We start from the raw sequence: 24,931 nt of genomic DNA on the forward strand, positions 1-24,931 counted from the left end.
TAATTCTGGACAGGACCACCAATATTTCAGTACAATCAGGGTACAGTAAGAAACAATGTAAGGCTCAGCATTTATTTCAGCAAAATTGCTTTTTGCTTTATTTTCTTCTTCCCCTTTTGAAAGTTATAGTTATATTTTTCTGTGGTAACAAAAAGAGAGAGTCTTGTGGAAATGTAAGGACTAACAGTTTTATCAGGGCACAAACTGTTACTTTGTACTCTCATTCTGACCACTTTATGCTACCATAAAATTGTTAATCTTCAGAGTGCTAAAAATAACTTTGTTGTCTAACATCATTTTAGAAGCAGAAAGATGGTAATTTTAAACATCATGCTTAATATATTTGCTACATTTGATATGGTTTGGAATTTCTAGAAAACAGAACAGAGACAAAACTTACTTTGTTGTTGTTTTTTTGTTTTTTGATATACACCCCCCCCCAAGTAAGGGGGAAGGTCAAAAAGCACTTTGTAGCTGGGTAAAAATATGTGCTTACCAAAGTCTTATATTTTCTTTCTGAAAGCAAAGAAAGCCTTTTGCCACCTTCTGTCTGCTTCTCTGCAACTTCACGTTTTGTCCTTAAATTTCGAGAAGTCTAGAATGAACCAGACATAGAAAGCAGTGAATAAAAATGTGATAGAGAATACAACTGGATCTTTGGAACAGGATGGATGTATATTCATTTGTTTAGCTAGAAAAGGCATTGAATTCTGCAACAACCCACAAGAAGTTCTGATCTTTTGCTCTGGACCCATGGCAATTTTGTCACTTCAAATCTATAGCAATCACCTAATTCCTGTATGAAGGGCTGGCTCCACCATAAGGTAGCAGATGCTGGGGGCAGCAATGGCAGAACACCTCACCCATTTCTCCTGAGCCCCCTTACTATCTTCATATCTTGGACACCTTGGTGTCACCCCCTGTGCTAGCATTGCTGCCTTCAAGTATGATGGGGAGATGCCAGCTGAAGATTCAATTTACAGTCCAGTCCATATGGGCAGAAAATGAAATATTAAGATAATGGGGTGGAAGGGGGTCATTTTTGGTCCGTTGCCTCAGGCAGCAAAACATCTTGGTCTAGTCCTGTTTATATGGAATTGTTCTCAGGGTCACTTGTTCTCAGGGTGACTTGTGTTTATGACTGGACAGAGACAGTAATATAACAAGCTTATTTCCAGTTTTCACAGTACTACAATACACTTCTACAATTGTGGAACCTCTGACTGGTACTTCTAGAGGCCTGATCGTCGCCAACATTACTGTTCAGGCATCAAGTGAAAACAAAATCTTTGGGGGATTGTTTTTACTAAAACCACCACATGTACACAATTTTAATTTGCTTTTGAAATATTATAACAGTTTTAAATTTTTTATTTAACCTGTTAAATTTGTAATATGTTTTTAACCTTTTAAACTCATTTTTATTATTTATACTATTTAAATTTGTTAGACTAGGTTTATTGTATGCCACCTGAAATCTCTGGAGATAGGGTAAGTTATAAAAATTATAATTAAATAATAATATACATTTTCAAAAACGTAGGCCTGGTACATAGCACCAACAACCAGCGATTCCTAACCCTATAACATCATGGTGTCGCCGTAATGGCAGCCTCCCATTCATACGGAGGCTGCCATCATGACATAAGCGATGAGTAGCATATAGACGTCTCTGCGTGTCGCTTATGTCATGAGTGCCCAATGGCGCACTCATGACGTCTGCACGGCATCCAAAGAACCCGGATTTTCTGGGGGGGGGGGGGGGGGCAGAGGGATGCTGTGCAGTTTGGCTGCTGTGGCGTCCCTCTGGAGGAAAACCAGCCCGCCATTTCAGGGCAGTTTGTTTCACACCTTAGATACTTCATTCCACAGCTAAGACGCCAACTAAATGCTCCAAATTTCGTATTTCCTTTAAAAAGAAATGCTGCTGATCTTATGGTTGGCAATTTTGTTCAGCAATAAGCAAACAGAGTGCAGTCATTTACCTCAATTCCCAAAGGATTTATTTCATGTGGAGGTTCACAATGGAGTTCCCCTAATTCTTTGGAGTGTATTGACACCAAGTACAGCAGCCACTTCCCTCCCTTCAGTTCTTTTGGCCACAATATGTCCAAGAAGGCTGTGCCAAATGTTTTCAGTGGCCTCCCCAAGTTGGTTATCTGTCAGGAAGAATTTTGTTGAATTGATATGTGTTTCCTCACACAGTAAACCTTTATCCACATACTTTGTGAGGCATTCATTTAAAAAAAAAAAGATCATAATATACAAGCATCCATCCCAATGTTAATATAAATACCGTATGAAGAAATCTTGCCAAAAAAATAAATAAAAATAAACCATGACAGATGTGCCTTAGAGTCGCCGTAAGACAGAAATGACTTGAAGGAATACAACAACAACAAATTTTAAATTGCCATAAAAGAAATCTGGATTAAAATAACAATGTAGCAATACAATATAGCATCTTTCATTGTAATATGAATATAGAGTGAAATGGATTCCAGTTTTGAAATATAAGATGTTTGGTATTGTTTCTTTTGAAAAATTAATAAAGCTCACATCATCTGGAGAATTTGAGATGTAGAAGGAAAGGATGTTTCATACAAGCATATTTTGATAGGAATGCAGATTACTGAAATACTATCAGAAAAAATAGCCATTCCTCAAAGTTTAATTAACTGGTTAAATAATTCAGATTGGGAAAGGTGCATTCCATGGGTCACATGCATCCTCCCAGGGCCATTTCTGTGGGCTTGAGGGCCTTCCAGAAGCCCCTTAAAAACAGTCTGTCCCCCAAAGCACTTTGGGAGAGGGGAGCAATTTCAACACTTTTATGGCCCTCCTGGGCTTTTCTTCCATATTTATGGTCCCTTCTGAGCTTAAAACAGCCCAGGAGTGGTCAAAAGTGAGAGTGAAATGTTCCCTATACCCCCTGCAAAGCACTGAGGAATATTTGGAGGCAAAATGTTTGTTTGTTATTGTTTTTAGGAGTATAAATTTGTCCATGGTCTCCTGGGAGGGCTAATGTGGCCCGCAACCCTCAATGGTTTTTAGCCCCTGAAATAGGCAGCCAGATATTCTGGACTTTAACTTGTAGACACCTACAGCCAATATGATGAATAGTGAGGGATCCTTACAGCTGAAGCCAAAAACATAAAGAGAGCTGGTCATAGATTGAGATGCATTGGTACAGTTTTTCCTACTTTTCTCTCTCTGCTATTACTACTAAGTCCTGAAAAATGCCATGATTTCAAAATGGAACACATTTAGGCAATGTGTTTTTGCTTGGCAATACATAGACATAGGACCTTACCGCATTGCCTCCTGGGACGTGATGAGGGCGTGATGAAAAGGAGCAGGATGAGAACAGAATGGATGCTATCACCCATTTACCGCACGCTGGAATGCCGCTGCCACCGCTGAAAGTTCCCATTGTATTCCTGATCCATGCCACAGGAGACGATTTTCAGGAACTGTTTAGAAGCATTCCTGAAAATCGCCTCCTGTGGCATGGATCAGGAATACAATGGGAACTTCTGGTGGCAGCATTCCAGCACGTGGTAGAATGAGTGATAGCACCCGTTCTGTTCTCATCCCGCTCCCCTTTCATCACACCCCCATCATGTCCTGGGGACAATGCAGTAAGGTCCTTTATGTGTCTATATCTGAGTGCCCTGAACTTACATCCAGAATGTCACTGTGTGGTTTTCAGTAGGTGTTTACTTTCATACAGAAATGGCAGTATGTATGCATAAAATTTAAAAGGGGAGCCAATGTACAGCAATGGTTTGACACTATATTTATGACACTATGTAAAGAGGAAGTGTATTATGCTGGTATATAGTTGAAGAAGAGAGAGAGCATGGTGTAGAGCTTAGAGTGTTGGACTATGACTCTGGAGACCAGAGTTCAAATACCTCCTCGGCCATGGATATCCATTGGGTGACTTTGGGTGAGTCACACTATCTCACCATCAAGGGAAGGCAACCTGTTTCTAAACAAATCTTGCCAAGAAACCCCTGTGATATGTTTGCCCTAGGGGCTCTGTGTGTTGAAATGACTTGAAGGCACACAACAACAACCATCACAACAACAGCAACAACATTTAGAAGAGAGGCTGCTTTCTCAAAACTCAAAACCACAGTATCTTTTTAACACTGGCCAGTTTTCAAGAAAATGTCTTACAATGCACAGAGAAGATCAAACTTGGAAACAGGAGGTTATAGGAATACCAAAAAAGAAATCTGTTTCTGAATATAAAAAGACTTACTCTGAATTCATATTCAATTAAGCTACCAATGTCATCTTCAATTTTCATAGCACTTTCACCAATCACAGTACCTCCAAAGTACACTTGGGAAGGCTTAGCAACTCTGTCATTCAAAGAAACATCATAGTTTAATGACCATAATAAAAGATGTCTGTAACATCGATTTGTTATGCTAACTATGCTACTTACCCTGTGAGTGACAAAAGCAATTCAATAACCACTTTAGCACTAGCAGTAATTGGATCCAAATTAACTTGATTGCTTGTTCTACAACATAAAAAGGAAACACAGACATTTAAAAAAAAAACAATTCTTTTAATTATTTTCACGTTAAGTTTCACAACCAAATTGCAGCATTTTCAAAACATTTGTAAGTATTGAGGATGGTGATGTCAACAACTGGGGAAAAAAGGAAAAAGAAAGACATCTTACGTTTCCAGTTTCAAATTAATGTCCAAATCCCTTGTATCAACGTTAACTTTAGTTGTGCTTAAAATCACATAAAATGTTACCTAAAACAAGAACAAATGAACAATCCTTAAAATACATTGCAAAAGATGCATTTTGCATGACAAACTTGCTATATGTGTGGTGGTAGTTTAAAACCTCATGTTGGTGTTTCTTTCTCACTCACTCTTTGCATTTTAAAATTCATATTAGTATACAAGCAAACAAGAAGCATTAACCATTATTTCCAAATAAGTTATATTATACTGAAGAATATATATGGAACAATTTTATCTTGAAATTTGGCATCCCAATAGTACATAAATAAAGACCAGTTTTCTATGGAATGATTGTTTTATTGTCTCCCTTCCCAGATTGCTAATTCAATTTGTCAATTTTACAATGTCTTTTTTAGAGATAACACCAACCTTAACATTAAAAAAATAAAATCTTGGTAACAGTCCTGGTGTTGATGGCAGAATTATAGGAGGCCTGCATTAATACACTTTAAGGCACACAATAACAACAAATACACTTGTACCACTGAAAATTAAACTCATATGGGATATAAGAATGAAGCATGACTTTGACTTTAATTCAGGAGCAAGGGAGGTGTGCCTGACGTACTGGAAGTCTAGAAAATATTGTTTCCCGCCAAAACATTCCAGTGTGAGCTATGAAAAAAAATACCACTCACATTAGAATTTCTTTTGAAAGGATTTCCAAGTTCACACTCCACTTGAGAACCATTTGGATTAGCACCACAGATCAGCTGTTTCTCCTATATTAAAAGAGACAAGGGCATCAATTAAAAGTTAAATGAACTAAAAGTATCTTTGAACATTCTTGTTATTTGCTGGAACACTTACTGGAAAGCCTTTGTGCTCCCTGAAAGCAGAATAAGTCAAACTATCTGGAAAGGTAGCAATGAGTTTGGCTTCATGAGCATCTTCGCCATCTTTCTGGAGATTTTTTGGATCAGATGGACTATTTGTCACTGTGATTTCAAGAGCAATATCCTTCTGGTCTTTGAGGACAAGCACTGGAACATTGTTTTCCCTAGGGAAATAGCATGAGGCACATTTTAGGAATTTGTAAAAAGAAATGGGTTGCAAAGGAACAAATGCCACTTTCATTTTTAAACAGCCACCACATCCTGTAAGACTTACATTGGGAAGTAGGCAAATTTGTCTTCATTGCCTTCTTTGGTGCAAAATCTGTAATGAAGCTTTAAATTGCTGTTGCATATATTGTCTGATCCGCAACCTTCTTTTAGGAACTGCACCTGCAAAGGACCCATGCCAAGCAATTAGATTTTTTAAAGTATGTTCTATTTAAAATGATTTAAACATGTACGGTGCAATGTAGCATTTAGTCAATTTTCACAGCCAATTCCTATTAACCTTCCTGCCATCTCCACAAATTGCTGCTTCTTTTGCAAAATGTACATTATTTGCATTTTGCCAGAGAAGAACTGGGAGTTGTATCCTTGAGATAATGGGATAATGTGAGACCCTATCCCACATTATCCCAGTAATATCTGCATGACTGAAATCTTTATCTGTCAAACATTGTCTGTTATACCCACTGGAGCTACTTCAGTGACCATGCGCACAACTATAGCTTTCCCAAGACAGCTGGTAAAAAATTAAGGCTTGTGAAAGTTCTTTTTTTAACTACAATTCCCAGAATACTGCAGCCAGCATGGTCACTGCTCCCTCCCTTTCCTCCCTTAGACCTGAAATCACTTTTTGCACCCTTACGCAAAGGGATAAGAAAAACGTCTGAGAAGTGGTTCGTGTATGGTGAAAGGGGGCCGTGAAATGCAGTACCATTACCCCACTTTCTCCATTCTGTCTCAGGATGAGTTGCAACAGACAACAGATGCCTGAATGGTACCTGACTGCAGATAGAACTAAAATAAGTTGCTCAGATAACATTGTGCAACATAAACTAATAATGTAGAAATACCTCTAGAATAAAAGGAAAAGAAAAAAACAAACATACTTCTGCATTTACGGTGCTTGGCTCGTTTGAATTGAGTATTGGAACAAGGTCTGGAAGTGACCTTCCTTGCCTCCTCCTAGATGATGAGCTGGACTCAGAGCCATTAATTGTGACCCCGACCGTTACAGGAATTGGACGCAGTTTATCTTTGATCTTTTCCTAAGTAATGTGGAGGAGAAAGACAAGTTATAGCATGAAATAAATCCTTCTGGGTTTGATAACAAGCAACCTGGCTTCAACCTTGTGCATCACCAAACAAAGGCTTGGAATCTGGGACCTTTCTAGTTTGCATAATGTCATGCAACTGGGTTGTAACGGCAGCAATACGCTGAAGTGAAACAAATATTTGGGATTAAAGAGAACTACATCAACTACACTTGACACATAGATCTGCTCTACTGAGGCAAAGCACACAACTGGACATGTTAACGCAAAACATGTGATACAGATATGCATCTCAGAAAACTAAGGCCTAAGTGTAATATTACATTCACCACAGGGTCTAGCTTGACACCTAGGACTATGATGCCACATATTTACTCACTTCCTCCCCATCAGTAGCAGGTGTGCCTCTATAACATGGTCTTGATTTATGTGGTGCCAACCCTGTACATTACAACAGGGAGTAGAACAGTTGTCTATGTCTGTATAACATGCAGCCTGAGTCTTTGGAAAGCTTCTCATAGATCTAGAGAATGACAGATTTCTATTTCTTCTCACTCTTCACAGCCTAATCTGCTTCACAGAGTTTTTGTGATGTTACGGTGAGGAGAAGGATAGCTATGCTCAATGAAAACAGGACAGGATACAAACATTGCCTGGAATTCTATCATTACACATCTGTAACTGATTTGTATTCATGGCCTCTGCATATTCATGATCATGGTACTATTGCCAAGATCGTAAAAGTCCTCCAATCCTGCTTTACTAGGCATCAGCCACTGTTCTCCTGTCAATACAGAAGCAGTAGACTGCTGTTTCTACTCCACTCCTATCAGCAATCTCTAGGAGGAATTGCAACAGGGACCTTGCTTCTGATTGTTGCACCAGAGATTGCTAGGAGAAGAGGGTGGTGGAAACGTCAGTATGTTGCATCCAAATTGACATGAGAACTGACTTAAGTGGGGTCATGCCAATGTTACTTAGTTGAGTATACTAAGTAGCTCACCTAGGATCTCAGCCATAATTAATAAATATAAGCACAGTAATTCTTGATAAGCTGTCACAGGTCAGGATCATAGTAGAAAACAGTGCTGTGGTAGCTACATGTATGCATTCCCTCTGCATTGCATTTTGGGTGGTTCTGCCTGTAGTTTACTGGGCGGGGAAGCAAACATAATCTGCACTGCAGAAATAATCCAGAATGATGTCACTTTAATTGCCATGGTTCAATGCTATGGAATTCTGGGAAGCAAAGCTCTAGTGCCACAATATACTACAATTCTCAGAATTCCATTGCATTGAGACATGGCAATTAAAGTGACATCAAACCAGATTATTTCTACAATGCAGATGCAACAATAGTGCCAGAAGGGCTGGCAAGAGTAAGGGTCTCATGCTTTGCCATACCCAGACTTGTGAGACCTTCTATTTCTGCCAGTCTCTCACTTCCTGCACCTATGTCAGCCGGTACATATATGCTATATTTTTATCCTACTCCTCCTCTATGAAGCTGAGGGTAGCACACATGGTTCTCTCAATTATCAGAACTCTGCCAAACATGTCAGACTGAAAGACTGATCTCTTACTGGGCCTTGTATCTGAAACTTGAATGTTGGTTTCTCTGATCCTATTGTTGTTACCATTACATCACACTGCCTTTTCACTTGTGTTTCATGAGCACAGGTTGGTCGTCCATAAACTACATTCAAGTTCACTGAGTTACAAAAGACAATCAGGAACGACATTGAAATGGGGTAACATGTACCTTTCTGTTCATCATACCTGCAGTACAAGCGATGTAGTCACACATTCTTCCTTCTTCTGCCCTGCAAGAGTCACAGTTCCACTAAACTGATCCGACTGACGCTTGGAAAAGTGTACCCTGGATGGCAAACCTAATCGCCGCCTTAAATTTTCTGCTTCAAATGCATAGTTCAAAACTGGGGGTGAGGATGGTTGGAGAAGGAAAAAAAAATAAGTTGTGCTCTAACCATGCTAGAAAGAGAAATAAAGATATCAAATACTAGCAAATTACTATATGTGTATTAATATATATATCTGTTTATGTATTTCATATAATATATAATATAACTGTACAGATGCTGTACTTCAACCAGTTATTTCTCTATATGCCCTGTGTCCTTGCACAGGTTATACCAATGTGACCACAACGCAAGACATGACACACAACTGTTTTTTTCAGGGATGTTGTAAGAGCATTAGATATTATGTATTAAATGAGGAAGAATAAGGCACTTTAAAATTAGGAGCCTTTTTATTTAAAAAAAAAACAACCAAAGAAATTATCCAAACACACACACAAGTATGAACTGTAATGTGGCAACCCAAAAACTGATAAATTTAACATAGTTACAGCTCTAGGGAAAACTAGAAAACTATTTCCTTTAATTTGGTAACTGATTTAATGCATAATACTGATGAGAGCTTGTTAAAAGGTGCACATCTGTGTTGGAAGATCTGTATTGGCTCCTGTCTATCCAAGCACAATCCAATGTGTTGTTTTTGAATCTGACACATCATACGAACCACACTCTGTGGCTCTGCTCCAAGAACCAGCATTCTGATCTTACAAAGGCAAGCAAGAAAAGTGATGCCTTCTCAATAACATTTCATTAGGAAACTTCTCCCTCTAAAGAGGTTCAGCATGTATGTTCAGCCTTGATTCTTAGGCACTCAATAGACCTCTTAATATTCTTATAGGCATTTGAGAAAATTGTGATTTTGATCCAAGACACAGGGGACCATCCACACTATGTAACTATAGCACTACAAATCCAATCTAACTGCCATGGCTGCATCATGTGAAAACTAAAAACTCTGGGATTCTGTAGGATGGAGTCATGGCAGTAAAAGGGGAATCATAGTGAGTGGGCCCATAATTATTTGATACTATTACTATCTGTTGATGCATAATTATGAGAGGCAATGTGGCATAGTGGTTTGAGTGCTGGACTATGGCCCTAGATACCAGGGTTCGAGTAACAGCTCAGCCACAGAAACCCACTGGGTGACGTTGGGCAAATCACTCTCTCTCAGCCTTGGGGAAGGTAATGGCAAACCTCCTCTGACCAAATCTGGCCAAGAAAACCCCATGACAGATTTGCCTTAGGGTTACCATAAGTTGGAAACAACACTAATGATGCACAGTTGCTATTTATCGTATTTATTTCTAACTAATATTATTTGAATATGAGACATTTCCACTGTCATTTAATTGTTCTTAAAAAGTGTGTGGCAGGATATTTGTTGGAATTAAATAAATAAATAATATCTATATGGCTTGGGCCCAGGATACCTTGAGGACCGCCTCTCCCCATACAATCCGCCCCGCACTCTCAGAACATCTGGGCAGCAGCTATTGAGGGTCCCAGGGGCCAGATTAGCCTCCACATCTAGGAGGACTTTCACCATCTCAGCCCCGACCCTCTGGAATTCTCTGCCCATTGAGCTCCGCTCGGCCACCTCCCTGGCCCAGTTTAAAAAGGGGCTGAAGACATCCCTGTTTAAATCAGCATTCCCTGATATAGGCCACAACTAGTCCCCCCCCCCCCCATGTCAGCAGTGGCAAGCTGGCTAGAATGTTTCAATGTTTTAATGGTTGAATGTATTTGCTTTTAATGTAACTGTTATCTCATGTTTTTATGATGTTGTACACCGCCCTGATTGCATAGAAGGGCGGTATATAAATAAAATTTTATTATTATTATTATTATTATTATACATGCACAACTATCTTAAGTGCACTGTTTTGATCAGGAGACAGAACCCTGAAGAGCATCGCAGCTGGGGGAAAATCATCTTTAAATTAAACCCACTTCAGAAGATCACAGTGTCATATGAAGAGCTATTATGAGCATTCACATGATGTACTGAATAACCTCCATGTGAGAATGGAACACACACACAAATAAAACAGTATCAGAAAACCAATTTCCTGAAATCATTCATACATAAAACTTAGCAAGAAGAAAGCATTATTACCATAACTTACTTATTTTGGGGTTGAAGTCCTTGGGATTCGCTGTATATTCAAAACAGGCTCTCACGTTCATGCTGTAAGAATTCAAGAATGCAGAACTGGCTTTAAAAAGAAAGCTCAGCAGGGCAGACATTACATTAAGAGTTGCTGGAAGCTCAGGAGGAAATGGAATGTGGATTACATCCCCTTCCTGCAAATCTCAATGCTTGGAAAAATTACTTTTGAGGAATCACAGCTCCAGTGGCCATGCCCCTTCCTACAAAGCTATTTTCTTCTACAAGTGTCTGGGTTGCACCTGGGGGGGGGGCTGAATGGGCAACTGTGACAGTGATGAGGAAGATGGGAAGGTCACTGAAAGAATCCTGACCAAAAGCACCTCAAAGCCTGGTGAAAAGAACTGAGGGGAGGGAGCAGTGTTCTTCCCATACATTTCAGGTTTCTTAGCCAAGCAACTTGGGAAGAACAGATACTGCTTTTGTTTCATCCCTGCCAAGGTTGGAGTAATGTAGGTACCCAGCTGTAGAGAGACAGTATTAGCAAGCTAACACAGTAACCTCTGATCAAAGAATGGGGACGTTAATTCTTTGTACTACAATTCCTAGAGTACCACAGCCACCACAGCCAGTGGTCATGAGGGCTGGGACATCCTGGGAGTTGTAGTCCAAACAGTAACTTTCCCACACTCTGCCTTTAATGCAATACTTTTTATACTGTAACTGAGATTTTCATTCCTCTGAAGTACAATATAGTTTTGCTTAAACTAGAAATACGGATGAAAAGGTCCACGACTTACCAAATCCCACTGGGCTCACGGCAGTTCTGCATGTTCAGGTCAATTCTGTCTGGAGATATCTCAATAGTTTTCTTAATGTTTACCACAGGCCTCGATCTTTTATTATGAGGGGAAAGAAGAAGGCAAGAAAGAGCCTTTACATTTATGACACTATGTAAAGAGTAAGTATATTATGCACTACAGCATGCTGACTCTGGAAACCAGGGTTCAAATCCCTCCACAGCCGTGGAAACCCACTGGGTGAATCTAAGTAAGTCACACTCTTTAAACCTCAGAGAGAGGCAAACCCCTCTGAACAAATCTTGCCAAGAAAACTTCATGATTGGTTCACGGTAAAGTCATCATAAGTTACAAACAACTTGAAGGCACACAACAGCAAATAGTTCAAAGAAGCACTGAATCTTGCATATATTTTAACTATGGGCCCGAACAGACAGGCCAAAATAAAGCTGCTTCGGGACACTTTGGAGGTATGCTGTTTAAATGACACAGGGATCTTAAGAGGCCAGAAGCTGCACCAAAGCAGTGCTCCAGACTTTAGGACTGGAGTGCGGCTTTTGTGTGGCTTCCTTAGGACACATGCAGCATTTAAACAGCATACCTCCAAAATGACACAAAGCAGTTTTACTTTGGCCTGTCTGTACGGGCCATATAAGTGTTTAACTACAGGCACACCTCAGTTAACAAAGCCGCTAACAAAGAAGCTCCTTTTCATAAAGTCTTTTTGTAGGAACCCAGCCCATCTCTCCCCTTTCCATGTCTTCTGTCTATCTGCAATCCCCAGCCCCCCAAAAGCACTGGCATTGGGAGGATGGCAAAGAAGGGTTGGAAAAAAAACTTTAAGTGTTGGTTACAACAGCATGCCTTCAGTAAATAATGCAATAAAGATTGGCCTGGGAAAGAACAGGATCCTATTACGTATAGGCAATCCTGCTGTAGCTGTCTGTGCCTACATACAACAGACAAAGGAGTCATTCCCACTGGCAGGATGAATTGTTTCGGGATTCACTTCTGCCCTTGGTTTGAAAATGATTCTTAAAAAACCCAGTCCCCACTATTAAGGAGATCTTTTCCTTATCCCAGTCCAAGCAATTTAATTTGCCCTAATTGTTGTCCCCACTGGCAGCGCTGCTTCAGAATCGCCCCGTCAATCATCCGTAACGTAAGCAGCTTGGGGCCCGATGTGAAGAGGACGAGGAGGAGAAAGAGGAAGGTAGAAGGGGATGAAGGCACTGGTCAGGGGAGGAAAAGGTGGGTGCTTGGGGCCACACACGAAGAGGAGGAGGAGGAGGGACCCGGGGAGCCTTGCAAAGGGAGGGCTTACAGGAAGGAAGATAGGGCATACGTATTTTCTTTTCTAGTAAATAAAATTAATCAATGAAGCAAAAGAGTGGTTTAGGACCTTTGCAATTAGTTGCTAAACTGTTCTGTCGCTTCATCGATTAATTTAATTTAATTTTTTTTAAAAAAGGAACCAAAAGTCACACCAATAAATGACAAGACAGCACTGAGGGAGGGGGCGCATGGAGGAATGACATCTCCAAAAAAATGGAGAGGGATGATAAACACCCCTCTGCCATTAGTCCCTCCCCTCCAGAATGCTGTGATTCCAATCTGTCGTTCCCACTTGGTCAACACTCTTTGGAATTGCATTTTTCAAAAGAACCTCTTTTAAGCTAATGTCTGAAAAAAACGGTTCTTTTGCTTTTGCCTTGCTTCATCATGACAGATTCGATCACACTGCAACACGAAGAGGTTTCAAACGGGAACGAGGGTCATTTAATTTGATCAGCAATTCGATTCTTTTTATAGTGGGAATGATCCCTCTGTAAACAACTGCTACCAAAATCACTGGCTAAGCATCTAGGAAGAGTAAAACAGAAAGGAAAGGGGAAAGCAGATTAGCCTGCCTCACCAGGTCCCTTGCATGATGAAAAGGGATAGACCTACATGTTTTGTCACAAAAATGGAAATCATAAGAAAAGTGGAACCTGCTGAAAGAAAGAAAAATCATCCCAAAATACATTTTGGAAAAAAAATTCAAGTGGGTTCTAATAGATTCAAAATGTTTTTGTTTATGTTTTGTGGTTGTTTCAGTTCACATTTGCATAAAGTTCATTTTTAATTAAAAACTTTGTTGAAACATGTTGAACTGCTCTTCTTTTTTGTAGTACAGGAACCTATTCCTATTCCTTCCATGTTATTTCTACCTCTAATACCAAAGTTTCTGTTAAAGAGGTAAAGCTCAGGAACACTTCTACTTTGTTAACTGGGAATATAATTGCATATGCTTATAATTTTAATTTGTAAGCCAGCAAACCTGTAGACAGATACAGAATCTGAAAGGGATCCAACAGCAATGTCAGGGTAGGAGTTTTTATCTAGATCCATATTTCCAGTGATAGAATAACCAAAGAATGCAACTCTGTTTGCTTCGCCATCAAGAACCTATAAACCCATAATAAAGAGAATAATAATAATAATAATAATAATAATAATAATAATAATAATAATAATAATTTTATTTATATACCGCCCTTCCAGAGATCAGGGCGGTTTACATCAGAATAAAACAACACATATTACAATAAAAACATCAAAAATCAAAAACACATACAATATAATAAGACAGGATAAAAGCCCCGTTAGCCAGTCCTCTAGCGGAATACGAAGGAGGGGAGGCCTACTAGGACTCTAATTGGGGGAATGCGATCTTAAATAGAAAGGTTTTTAAACCCTTTCTAAATTGGGCCAGGGAGGTGGCCGAGCGGAGCTCTGTAGGCAGCGTGTTCCAAAGGGCCGGGGCTGCGATGGAAAAAGACTTCCTCGTGGTAGAGGTAAGCCTAGCCCCTGGCACCCTAAGTAGTTGCTGCCCAGATGTTCTGAGGGTGCGGGACGGAATGTACGGGGAGAGGCGGTCCTTCAGGTAACCAGGGCCCAAGCCATTTAGGGCTTTATAGGTCATCACCAACACCTTATATTGTGCCCAGAATTTAGTTCTTACGTCACACCGATTCAGGTAACACATTTAGCAGCTTTAACTATTAGCAAAAGGAAAGTAAAATCAGTGATTGGTAACAGGGGAAGATAACACAAGGAGAAAAGGACAGCGATAACCAAAGAAAGACGCAGAGGAAATATGGTAGAAAAGACATCCTAGAAGAATATCAAACAAAAATTATAGTCGTGGGGACCAGCTGAATCTTTACATGGCTGCCATAATGGTGAACCACTGAACCACAAGTGACAGCCCTCAAAATAAAAGTACTTTCATGCCCAGGAGCCTGTTCAATACTACACAAATGTATCACTGTTATTCCCATACTATGGAATCCTGAGGTGTGTAATCTATTAAACCACTACCACTCTCTGGTTGAGAACTCTAAGGGATCCTAAACTGCAAATCCCAGGATTCCTTAGGACAAAACCACGGCAGTTAAAATGAAATAAAAGGACTATGATAGTGTAATGTGAATGGGCCCCTGGACTGACTCTTCCCACTTGTGCTACTCACTGCATCCTCCTAGTCAGGAAGGAATAAAATAGCATTTTTTAGAACAGCCTTCACTAGTCTTTGGAGTTTTGCTTTGTTTTTGGTTCTGCCTCCTGATTTGTCCATCAGTTATTGTTGTTGTTGTTGTTGTTAAGCTTTACTTACATAGCGCTGTAGATTTACACAGTGCTGTACATACAATCAATAAAATAGATAAAATAGATAAACATAAGCCTGCTAGGTGATTCCTAAGGGCATGAACAGAATGTAAATCATCTGGAGTCAAAAGAAGAAGCCAAATAAAAGAAGCTGGTGGCTGAGAAAAAAACGCAGTAAGAGTAGGCAGCTATTTAGGAGAAACCACATGTGTAAGCAGCAGTTTCATTCCACTGTAGGTAGTGGCGGACATTACAAGTTAGTACCTGTGCTGGTTTTGTAATTATTCCATTCTTGGAGCCATGATATATATACACCTTGCCAAAATCTCCATCATATGGAGCTCCCACAGCAATATCTGTTATTTTTTTCAAAAGAAAAGAACAAAAATATTCAAGTCATCTTATTATTTAAAAAGCAACATGAATAGTTCCAATAAAGCATGCAAATGAAGTACATATAAGCATGATCAGAGAGGGGAACAACTAGACTAACGAACCAATTTGAAACCACAACAATCAAACTCCCACTACACAACAATCACAAAAGCAGTATTTGCCAGATGCACATTTTATAAGGGCACACTTAAGTTTCAAAAGATCGAGACATTAGAAACATTGTATTGGTTGTTGTTGTTATACTATTAACTGTCTAGAGCATTTTTTTTAAATGAAACGCAGAGTGGAAATAATAACATATGCATAGATTAAAGAAGAGAGGATTGTTTTTTTAATTCAAGGAGACTAACTTTTAGAGAAACTCAGTTACTGAATAATCCCATTAATTCATCAAATTCACCTTTTATGTTGTGAGGCAATATATAAATGAAGCTGCTATTGCTATTGCTTACCTGGGAAGCCATCTTGGTTAACATCACCAATATTTTCAACCGCAATCCCAAACATGGAGTTTGCAGGTCCATTGAGGCGAACTGGCTTTACCCCTTCCCACCTTCCTTGCTGATTAATGTAAACATACACAGCTCCACCAATTTCACCATCTCTGTCAAAATATTGGGGGGCTCCAACAACAATATCTTGCCAACTAAGAAAAACAAAAGAAAAGCACAATTATTTTGAAGGCAACAGCAAGGAACAGTTTAGAAAATTGACCCCTGAATGACAACAAACAACTCAACACAATCGTATAGTGCAATATGTGTTGGAGTTTTGTAATGCAACCACAGAGAAGAATTACTGTGATATATTAGAAAAGAGACTAGCGATGCTGTTTAACAAGTTCAGTGATAAACAAACATAGCTTTTTACAATAGTTTCTCTAACCCAGTGACCCTCAGATGAGTTAAACCAATGAGTTGAACCCATTCAGATGAATTCCATAATCCCAGTCATCTTGGCCATTTGGGGAAGTCAGTACTTTACAATACCTTTTGACTGATTATTCTTCCAGCAATCCTACAAAGGTGATTATTACTATTCCAAGTTTCCAGACTGCAAACTGAAATATCTTTATGAGTGAGTAAATTCCAATGAACACAGTGTGACTTAATTTTGAGTAAATATGTACAAAATTGTATCATGAGGCTATCAGGTGTGACTTGGTTAAAATCAATAAAGTTTAATCTGAACCTAGGGCCTGTTACAGACAGCCAAAATAAAGCTGCTTTGAGTCACAGTGGAGGTATGGTGTTTCAATGATGCATGCGTCCTAAGAGTCCAGAAGTCGCACCAAAGCCACGCTCCAGACTGGAACGTGGCTTTGGTGTTGCTTCTGGACTCTTAGAGGACGTATGCATCATTGAAACACCATACCTCCACTGTGACTCAAAGCAGCTTTATTTTGGCTGTCTGTAACAGGCCTAGATCTCCCAGATCTAAACTCAGCTACATCCACTTGAAAAACTAGAAGAAAGTACAAACACTGGTTTGTCTAGATTCTCTGAGACTGTCAAAATGTTCTAGAAAACATTAATGTTATTAGGCCTCAGGAAATCTTGGGCAGACAATACCCCCCACTGTCCCCACCCTGCGCACATCCCAAATGACCTCGGGGGATGTAGAGAGCATTTTCACTATGTTTTCAGGGGCCTCCAGGTCTTGTTGGGCCTAGGAGACCTCTCTTTTTTTAACAACAGTATAAACAGAAGTCACTTCCTATTCTTTAAAAAGGCCTCTCCTGGACCTAAAATGTCCCAGAGGGAGGCAGAAAAGTGGCAAAAATTCCAGCCACACTGTCCAGAAGACATTTGGGTAGCAAGGATTTTTTAAATACAGCCACAAAAATGGGCCTGCGGAGCCACACTTTGCTTCTCCTGCTTTATAGTAAAACTTGCTTACTCAGCCATTTATGCAGAAAATTTGAAAAATGTGATAGCCTTTTAGTTAAATATGAAGACTAGGTTTTTTAAAATAGTATATAGCATGCAGTGTAGCATGCAGTGTACTTTTTCTCTGCTGTTTCAGTGGGCCCAGAACTAATGAAAAACAGCTCATTTTCTCCCCTTTTCTGCAAGAAACAGGTGATATATACACTAGATAGACAAATAAATCAAATAAGAGAGGTGACTACTCTGCACCCGACAGGGAAAGAACAGGAAGGGGGGGAGTGGAGGAGAGTTTACCCATCACTGTTGAGGTCCACAACAGCCACGTCATAGCCAAAGGAAGAAGCCAGGCCCTCACCCTCGAACACATGCACAAGGGACAATGCCCTCTGGAGATCACTGTCTTTTTTCAAGAGAACAACAGCTCCACTATGATTTGCTCTTGGGGCTCCCGAAACAAAAGTGATATTTTCCTGAGAAACGATACCTTTTCCAGAATCCAGAGAAAAACCTACAACACAAAGGACCCATTGAAGGTTTTACTGTTGAAAGCACAGAGAAGAGAAGCAAAGATGACACTAGCTCGGAATGGCATGCATCACTCACTGTTCCTCCATACAGCTGGGAGGGAGAGTGGCGTGTTGGGGGAATCTCAGCAGTTATCTCCTCTAACCCCCCTAGTCTATAGAAAGAAGGGCCCATGCTCCCATGGTAGGAAGGGGAACCTAGAACCTCTGTAGGTTGTCTTCCAACCCTAGTTTGGGTTGGAGGCTAGTTTAGGTTGAAGACATGTTCCTGCCCCTCACCCTTGCTTTATACTGTTAGCTATAAACCTCCATAACGGCAACTATGTTAAAGTGTGGTTGAAAGCACTGTAAGCCTACACATATATTTTAAGTCAAATAATTTATGTAATGTTACATAGTAGGCACAGGTTAAGTCAAGACTTGTCTCCGCAACCTTCACATACTGTATGCATGAAAGCACAATCCTGTGTTCTCTCTGTGGATACCAAAGATATATACCAGAAGTGGACAAATGTTTTTGTTTGTTTTTTCAGTTGAGGGGCACATTCCCTCAGATAATATCTGTTGAGAAGTTGTCAGTGGAGAGGGCTTGACCTCTATTATGATCTCTACAGCTCTACACTGTTTTTCTCTCTTTTTCTGTTCTCCATACTCCTCCCCCCCTCTCTCTGAAGGATCTTAGAAGAGACGGAAATATTGTGGATGCTGATGATGAAGAGAAACACACATGTGTTGTAATAATGGTGTTCCTCTCTTCCTCTCCTACCTCTTTCTTGCACATCCACACAAACTCATCCATCAAACTCCCATTACCCATATGCATCTACATAGACCATGTTCCCCATCCATCCATCCATTTTTTATCACATACACCAGTCACATATTCAGCACGCATGGGACCACTTTGGAAAGCAGAAGGAGGGAGGTTGGGAAGAACAGCCAAGGACACTACCAGACATGTGTAAACCACACTTTCTCCAGTTCTGGTATATGCCATGATAATTCCATACCGATGATCACTGCCTAATTTGGTCCACTTCAAGCATGGTGATACACAAAATTTGTATTTCTTTAAAATGCTATGATTTGTACCACTTTAACATAGCACACCCATGATGTTACATGAATGTAAAATGGATCATGCTGAAAAATGCCCAAGCATGTCAAATGGTCTTTTGTTACTCTTGAGCACAATCCCACCCCCAGGCATTCTGCATTGACTTCTATGGAATTTGGACTGGCACAACACACCAAGAGCTGAAATTTTAAGAAAATAATTAGTGATGAAATCATCTGTATGACATGTTTCCCTTCCTCACCCTAAACCTGGCCCTTAGGATGATGTACAATGTGTGTATGTTCCTTCAAGTTGCCTGTTGACTTATGGCAGTCACATGCATTTCATAGTTTTCTTGGATTACTCTGCTGTGGTTTTGTCCATGCCTTCATTTTCTCAGAAATATAATCTACAATACCTGGTATTGGCAGGTTTACAAATATAAACTACTTCCCATCATCATCATCACCATCATCATCATCCAGGGCTGATTCTGTTTGGCTTCCATGAACAGATAGGATCTGGTGCTTTTAGGGAATTTGTTTTAGGCCCAATGAGTAAAACTCAAGATAACTGAATTGGTCCAGTGTTGGAGCTATGGGATATTCTTCCTAATGTATGATGCTTGAGGCTTAAAAGAAAGTGGGACATATAGTTCCTTCCTTGTACTAAATTCTCTGACAGCTGCAAAGGAGAACAGCCTAAAAGAAGAAAGTGATCTGCTAATGGATCACTGGATGATTTTCTGTAGATTGGCAAAAGTACCTCATGCCTGATACTGGCAAGAGAACTCACTGCAAGGATGCAGTATTTAGGGAAGACCCTATAAGCATAACATGTACTTCCACCCTCCATTTAATTTGTGTTCAAAATTCAGTCCTAAAATATATCCACACATTCAGTAGAATGTGTGTTACCAATCCCCACATTTTCGCAATTGTGAGTAAAAGCAAGGAAGACAACCTTTTGCCGTATCCAATAATCTTGGGCTGCTTCACTGGTGCCATTCCAGTTGGCAAAGAGAGCAGGTAATTGATTGGATTTTCCAAATACTTTCTTGAATACTGTCTCTGATGTTAACACATTCATTTTACCATCTCTTCTTCCTATGTATTTGTTAGGTTAAGGAGGAAGGGAAGAAGAAAGACTGCCTGTAGCACCACATGGCACATGAGCACTGGGTCTTCTGGTCTTGCCAACCTAAAGTGCCACAGGCCCCAAGCTAGCCAAGTCAGCAACTGCAAAGGGCAAGTTCCATTGTTTCTTCACCATGAGCCATCAGTTTCCCTAGGGTCTCTCATATAGTCTGAAACTCTTCCACAACATGCATGATTTTGAAATGGAAACCATAGAATGCCATGAGTAAAGTGACAGGGACCATCACTTAAGACGTCACAAACCTAAATAGCTATTCGTCATCACATCGGTGTGTTTGTCTACTCTGATGCTGGGAGGTAGAGTTTTGTACACAAACTGATCAGGGTTAGCGTAAGAGACACTTGTCATAAAAAGAAGACCTGTAAATGTGAGCACAGAAAGAAGATGCAGAAAAGAAAAGAGGACAGGTTAAGCAGAGAGCATAACAACACAGTGCTTCAAGGGCTGTGTTAAACAAAAGTGTTTAAATACAGGGCAGCAAGAGTGTCACATGATGCCACTACATGTCATTAACCCAGCTATAGCAGAGAGTGAAAGGTCTTCAGAGAAGAGATGCAAGAATGCAAATAAAGAAGATTTATAATGAAACTTTATTATTAGTAAACATCACAAAGAGGCATTGACCTATTTATTTAAATCTTGTCATCAGCAGATGGGATGCTTTTCTGATGCTTTCTCCCCATCTCTCAGGGCCCGGACCCACATGAACCAATGTGTGGCATTCCAGATGCTGTAACTTAATTCCCATCACCTTTCATTACTGTCTATGGCACATAGGGCTCATGAGTCCAACAATGTTTGGAAGGCCCCATGTTTTTCCAGTTCTCCCAGGGAAGCCCTATCCGTAGGTCAATGCCTTAAGCTGCCAGGCAATGCCCTGTTGTCAGAAAAGGACAAGGATAGTCGGCATGAAAGAACAATGTTAACCTGCCTGTCCTTTAATACCCAGAACAATTACAGATGTCCACATCTGGCAGGTGGTACATATGACACTAAGCATATAAACATTTCCACAATGCAGGAGGATGGTGGCATGATGGGAATTGCCGCAGACTGTATGATAGAATTGGAAAGGTCCTTCCCAGAGTTCAGAAATATTAATTCAGCATATACACAGCTGAAGCTTTCCTTCTATCCCCTGGATCAGACTTTTTATAGCAAAAGATAGTTCTCAGCCAAGCATTCTGCATGCTGTCTCAAGCTGAAGCTGGCTTATTACAGAATTGTTACTCTGCATTCAGGATATCTGTCCCAAAGTGACAGGATGTTGTTCATCCTCTTGTTTGCATCAAGGGACTATTTTTACCATTCATTGCAAATGCCACACAGATTTGTCATTAGTGTCAATCCACACTCAAAAAAGCAGGACATCTAAAAGCACACCAGCAATTCTCATGTGACATACAAGTCTTTCAAGAGCACCATTAAAGTACCTCATAGAAACCTTGGGAGCTGGCTCACAATTCCAGAGGGCTATTTGGATACTATCACTGCAGATATGCCACAAAAGCCATTCTTGGCCATGACAGTCCTGTTCAGAGACAAACAATGGCACTGGCTTCCCAGTGCTATAAGCTTAAGATCAGTTGACACAAGTCTACCGATCCTCATGCAGTACTTACTGTGTGTGAAGCGGATAATAATCTTGACATAAGAACTTGTGAGTCTTTGTCGGTCTGATTAAAGAACTCATTACATTAGCAGCTCTGGGGTGGTACCTCAGCCAGAGTAGCGTCTTACACTTCAAAACAGCCATAAAAATGTAGGCAGTGGACACAAGCAACAAACTCTTGGCTTAATAACTAAATTTCTTTTACACTAATGCTCCATGTTTTGGTAGCGATTTTCTGGAGATCTCTGAAGAGCTTAATCCTACCTAAGTAACTGTTAGCTGGCACAGGAACTAGGCTCTCATCTCGCCGGCTCTCATCACCAACTTCATAAGGCCCGTCATCAAAGATACCATAATCATAAAATGACTGATTCTTTTGCTCTGCACGAACCACTCCTGGAACAATGACATGACAAAGCAAAAACAAAAAGTGGGATGAATGACAAAGGGAGGGAAGAACTTTAAAACAAAATAGTGAGTTTTTACAAAAGAAAAAGCAACCAAAATGGCATAATTTTGTGGAGAAAAGAGGGAAGAACCATAATGCAATACTGTGTGCAATAAATCCAGTTCTAGGTCTGGTTTGAAATTTCATGATACAACAAATAATGATACCAAGGAAGGTTCAAAACATATGATCGAGGCAATGTATCTGCTGTATGAATAACAAAAACCATGTAAATACGTTTGTATGTTGACAGTAAAACATACAACTGACACACATCCTACTGGGCTTATTTGGGCCTTGTAGAATCTAGATTGCTTTGGTGACACATAGGAATGATATGGGAGGAGAGACATACTCTGAAAGGTATCCATCATGTTAGAGGTAGAACAGCAAGTGCTACACAAAGTTGGTGATGGTAAAGAAACCTGGAGAATGCTGGCTGGGGAATTCCTGGGAGTTGTACGCTCCAATGCAATGTCCCTACTGGTGCTGAGCACTGTTACAGTGAGGAAAGGATGGCAATGCTGGCAGAGGCAGTAGTGGAAGAAGGCACCTACCACCTCTGAGCCGCTTATATCTAAATGGCTAACTGGATGGGCAGGAGCTTCAAGCTGAGTCACTCTGCAAGAAGCATACAGTATTTGCTGCAAGACAGGCAATCCTCTACACCACCCTCTCAATATCCCACAGGCCAAGCCCGCAGATTTCCTGGATTTGGAAAAATGTAGCTCAGAGTTAACAGTTGCCTTCTCCTTTTTCTGCCACTGCTACCTCATACTCTCTACCCAAACATGGAAAATGTGCAATCATTAGTAAACCAGGATGACGCACCAATAGGATTCCAGCCTGAAACTTAGACATCATCTAGACATCATGGGATAGGTGTGCATAAAATAAGAACTTCCAAAACATGCTGTAAAACAATAATCTGAACTGGACTCAAGACTGTATACTTGCGTCACTAGATAAATGAAGGTAAGCCACAGATTTTAAAAAACAAACAAACCCTGAACTCATTCTCTTATTTTTTTTATCTTGTGTTTATCTTAGGCCTTACTAAAGAGCCAGTTTCACAGAAACCATGTTGACTTAAGCAGAATTGCAAGGACAAAGTTTTGCTTTTTGCTTTTGTTCCCTAAAGTCTGGAGAACTGTAAACCTTTATGAAATTAAAAGGTAAGGTTCATAGGATGACACATTCTGCAACAAATTCCAAGGTGTACAGGTAGTCCTTGAAAATACACCCAGCTCTGTTAATCAGTACATAATCTCTTGTCTGGACATCTCCAGAAACATGACCTTTCCCTTGCCATACATTACATGACTATTCAGTATTCTTCTAACTCATCAGAACCACAAAAGAGCAACTGAAGTCCTGTTTATAAATAGACCAGTCAAGTAATATCAGCTTCAATGGTAACAACTTTACTTTGTCTTCTATCAACCAATATTTTGATTTCATAGTAACTCCATTCAAGGGAGGCTACTATCACTTCACTGAAACCTCAGACAGCAATGGTAATTCTACAGTGGAACACTTGACTTTTTTATTCAGAAAGGGATAGCTTTCTCCCATCTTGAGTTAAAGGATGCAGGTTACAGACTTAGGGCTCATCTACTGGCCAGAATACTTTGGGCTATTCCAGGAATATTCTGGTCCCAGAGCTGCCCCAGATTCCCCCCATTACCTCTGCACTCCAAAGTGCAGATCCTTTACAACTTTGTCCTTGTATATGACGATAGGGTAAAAATGCCTAGGAAAAGGAGAAGACCAGTTGGGGGGGCAAGAGAGGATACAAGCTATCAAAGTTCCAAAACACATCACAGAAATAATCCAGTTTGAGACCACTTTAACTGTCCTGGCTCAGTGCTAGGGAATCCTGAGAAGGACAGGTTGCTTACCTGTAACGGTATTTCTTCGAGTGGTCATCTGCGAATACATAAAAATGGGTTTCACTGCGCCTGCGCAGTGCTGCTCGGAACCTACTGGAATCACTGGGCAAAGTTTACTTTGCAACATATTGAAACTTTTTGGCGGTAACTCCGCCCACCCGTTATAAGGCCCCTGCCTTCCCGCTCTTTTCCCCAGTTCCGCAATTTTTCTGCCAAGCAGGCGATGGAAGAGCCAATGAGAGCAGGACACTGAGGGGACGGACGGGTGGGATTTGTATGTATTCGCAGATGACCACTCGAAGAAATACCGTTACAGGTAAGCAACCTGTCCTTCTTCTTCGTGGTCTCTGCGAATCATACAAATGGGTTTAGACTGACAAGCTTAGGTATGCGGCAGAGGGAGTGTCCTGAAACCAAAGCTATGGTAAACCAAAGGTATATTTATTACAATAAAAACACCTTGAACCATAAAAGAGTCAGTCTTTTTTTGTTGTTGTTGTTCATGCACAGATCAAACATAGCAATAACATTGCTAAACCTGAGGAGGGAACAGAGGTCATGCAAGACCGATCCCATAGAACTTGTGCAAACCAACATTCAACAGAATGTAAAGTGTCAACTGTAC

At 40.3% G+C, this 24,931-nt stretch overlaps 1 protein-coding gene across 4 annotated transcripts in view; it reads right to left on the reverse strand.

Annotated features, from left to right (window-relative positions):
* ITGA6 (integrin subunit alpha 6) overlaps nt 1-24,931 on the reverse strand; it is an 89,561-nt gene that overhangs the window by 14,897 nt on the left and 49,733 nt on the right. For 2 of the 4 annotated variants that reach the window (XM_042461087.1, XM_042461079.1), the window contains exons 5-22: nt 22,231-22,362; nt 20,597-20,713; nt 17,910-18,123; nt 16,179-16,372; nt 15,595-15,686; nt 14,000-14,127; nt 11,680-11,775; nt 10,899-10,960; nt 8,669-8,826; nt 6,725-6,883; nt 5,887-6,002; nt 5,587-5,776; nt 5,415-5,498; nt 4,703-4,782; nt 4,460-4,537; nt 4,271-4,373; nt 1,986-2,159; nt 497-595 (exon numbers count right to left, since the gene is read on the reverse strand). In XM_042461087.1, the coding sequence (XP_042317021.1) occupies nt 497-595; nt 1,986-2,159; nt 4,271-4,373; nt 4,460-4,537; nt 4,703-4,782; nt 5,415-5,498; nt 5,587-5,776; nt 5,887-6,002; nt 6,725-6,883; nt 8,669-8,826; nt 10,899-10,960; nt 11,680-11,775; nt 14,000-14,127; nt 15,595-15,686; nt 16,179-16,372; nt 17,910-18,123; nt 20,597-20,713; nt 22,231-22,362 (2,276 nt within the window). The remainder of the gene's footprint in view (nt 1-496; nt 596-1,985; nt 2,160-4,270; nt 4,374-4,459; nt 4,538-4,702; nt 4,783-5,414; nt 5,499-5,586; nt 5,777-5,886; nt 6,003-6,724; nt 6,884-8,668; nt 8,827-10,898; nt 10,961-11,679; nt 11,776-13,999; nt 14,128-15,594; nt 15,687-16,178; nt 16,373-17,909; nt 18,124-20,596; nt 20,714-22,230; nt 22,363-24,931) is intronic. The other 2 variants (XM_042461097.1, XM_042461106.1) reach the window with 1 other exon arrangement.

Source organism: Sceloporus undulatus, chromosome 1 (assembly GCF_019175285.1).
Source record: "Sceloporus undulatus isolate JIND9_A2432 ecotype Alabama chromosome 1, SceUnd_v1.1, whole genome shotgun sequence".
NCBI lineage: Eukaryota > Metazoa > Chordata > Lepidosauria > Squamata > Phrynosomatidae > Sceloporus > Sceloporus undulatus.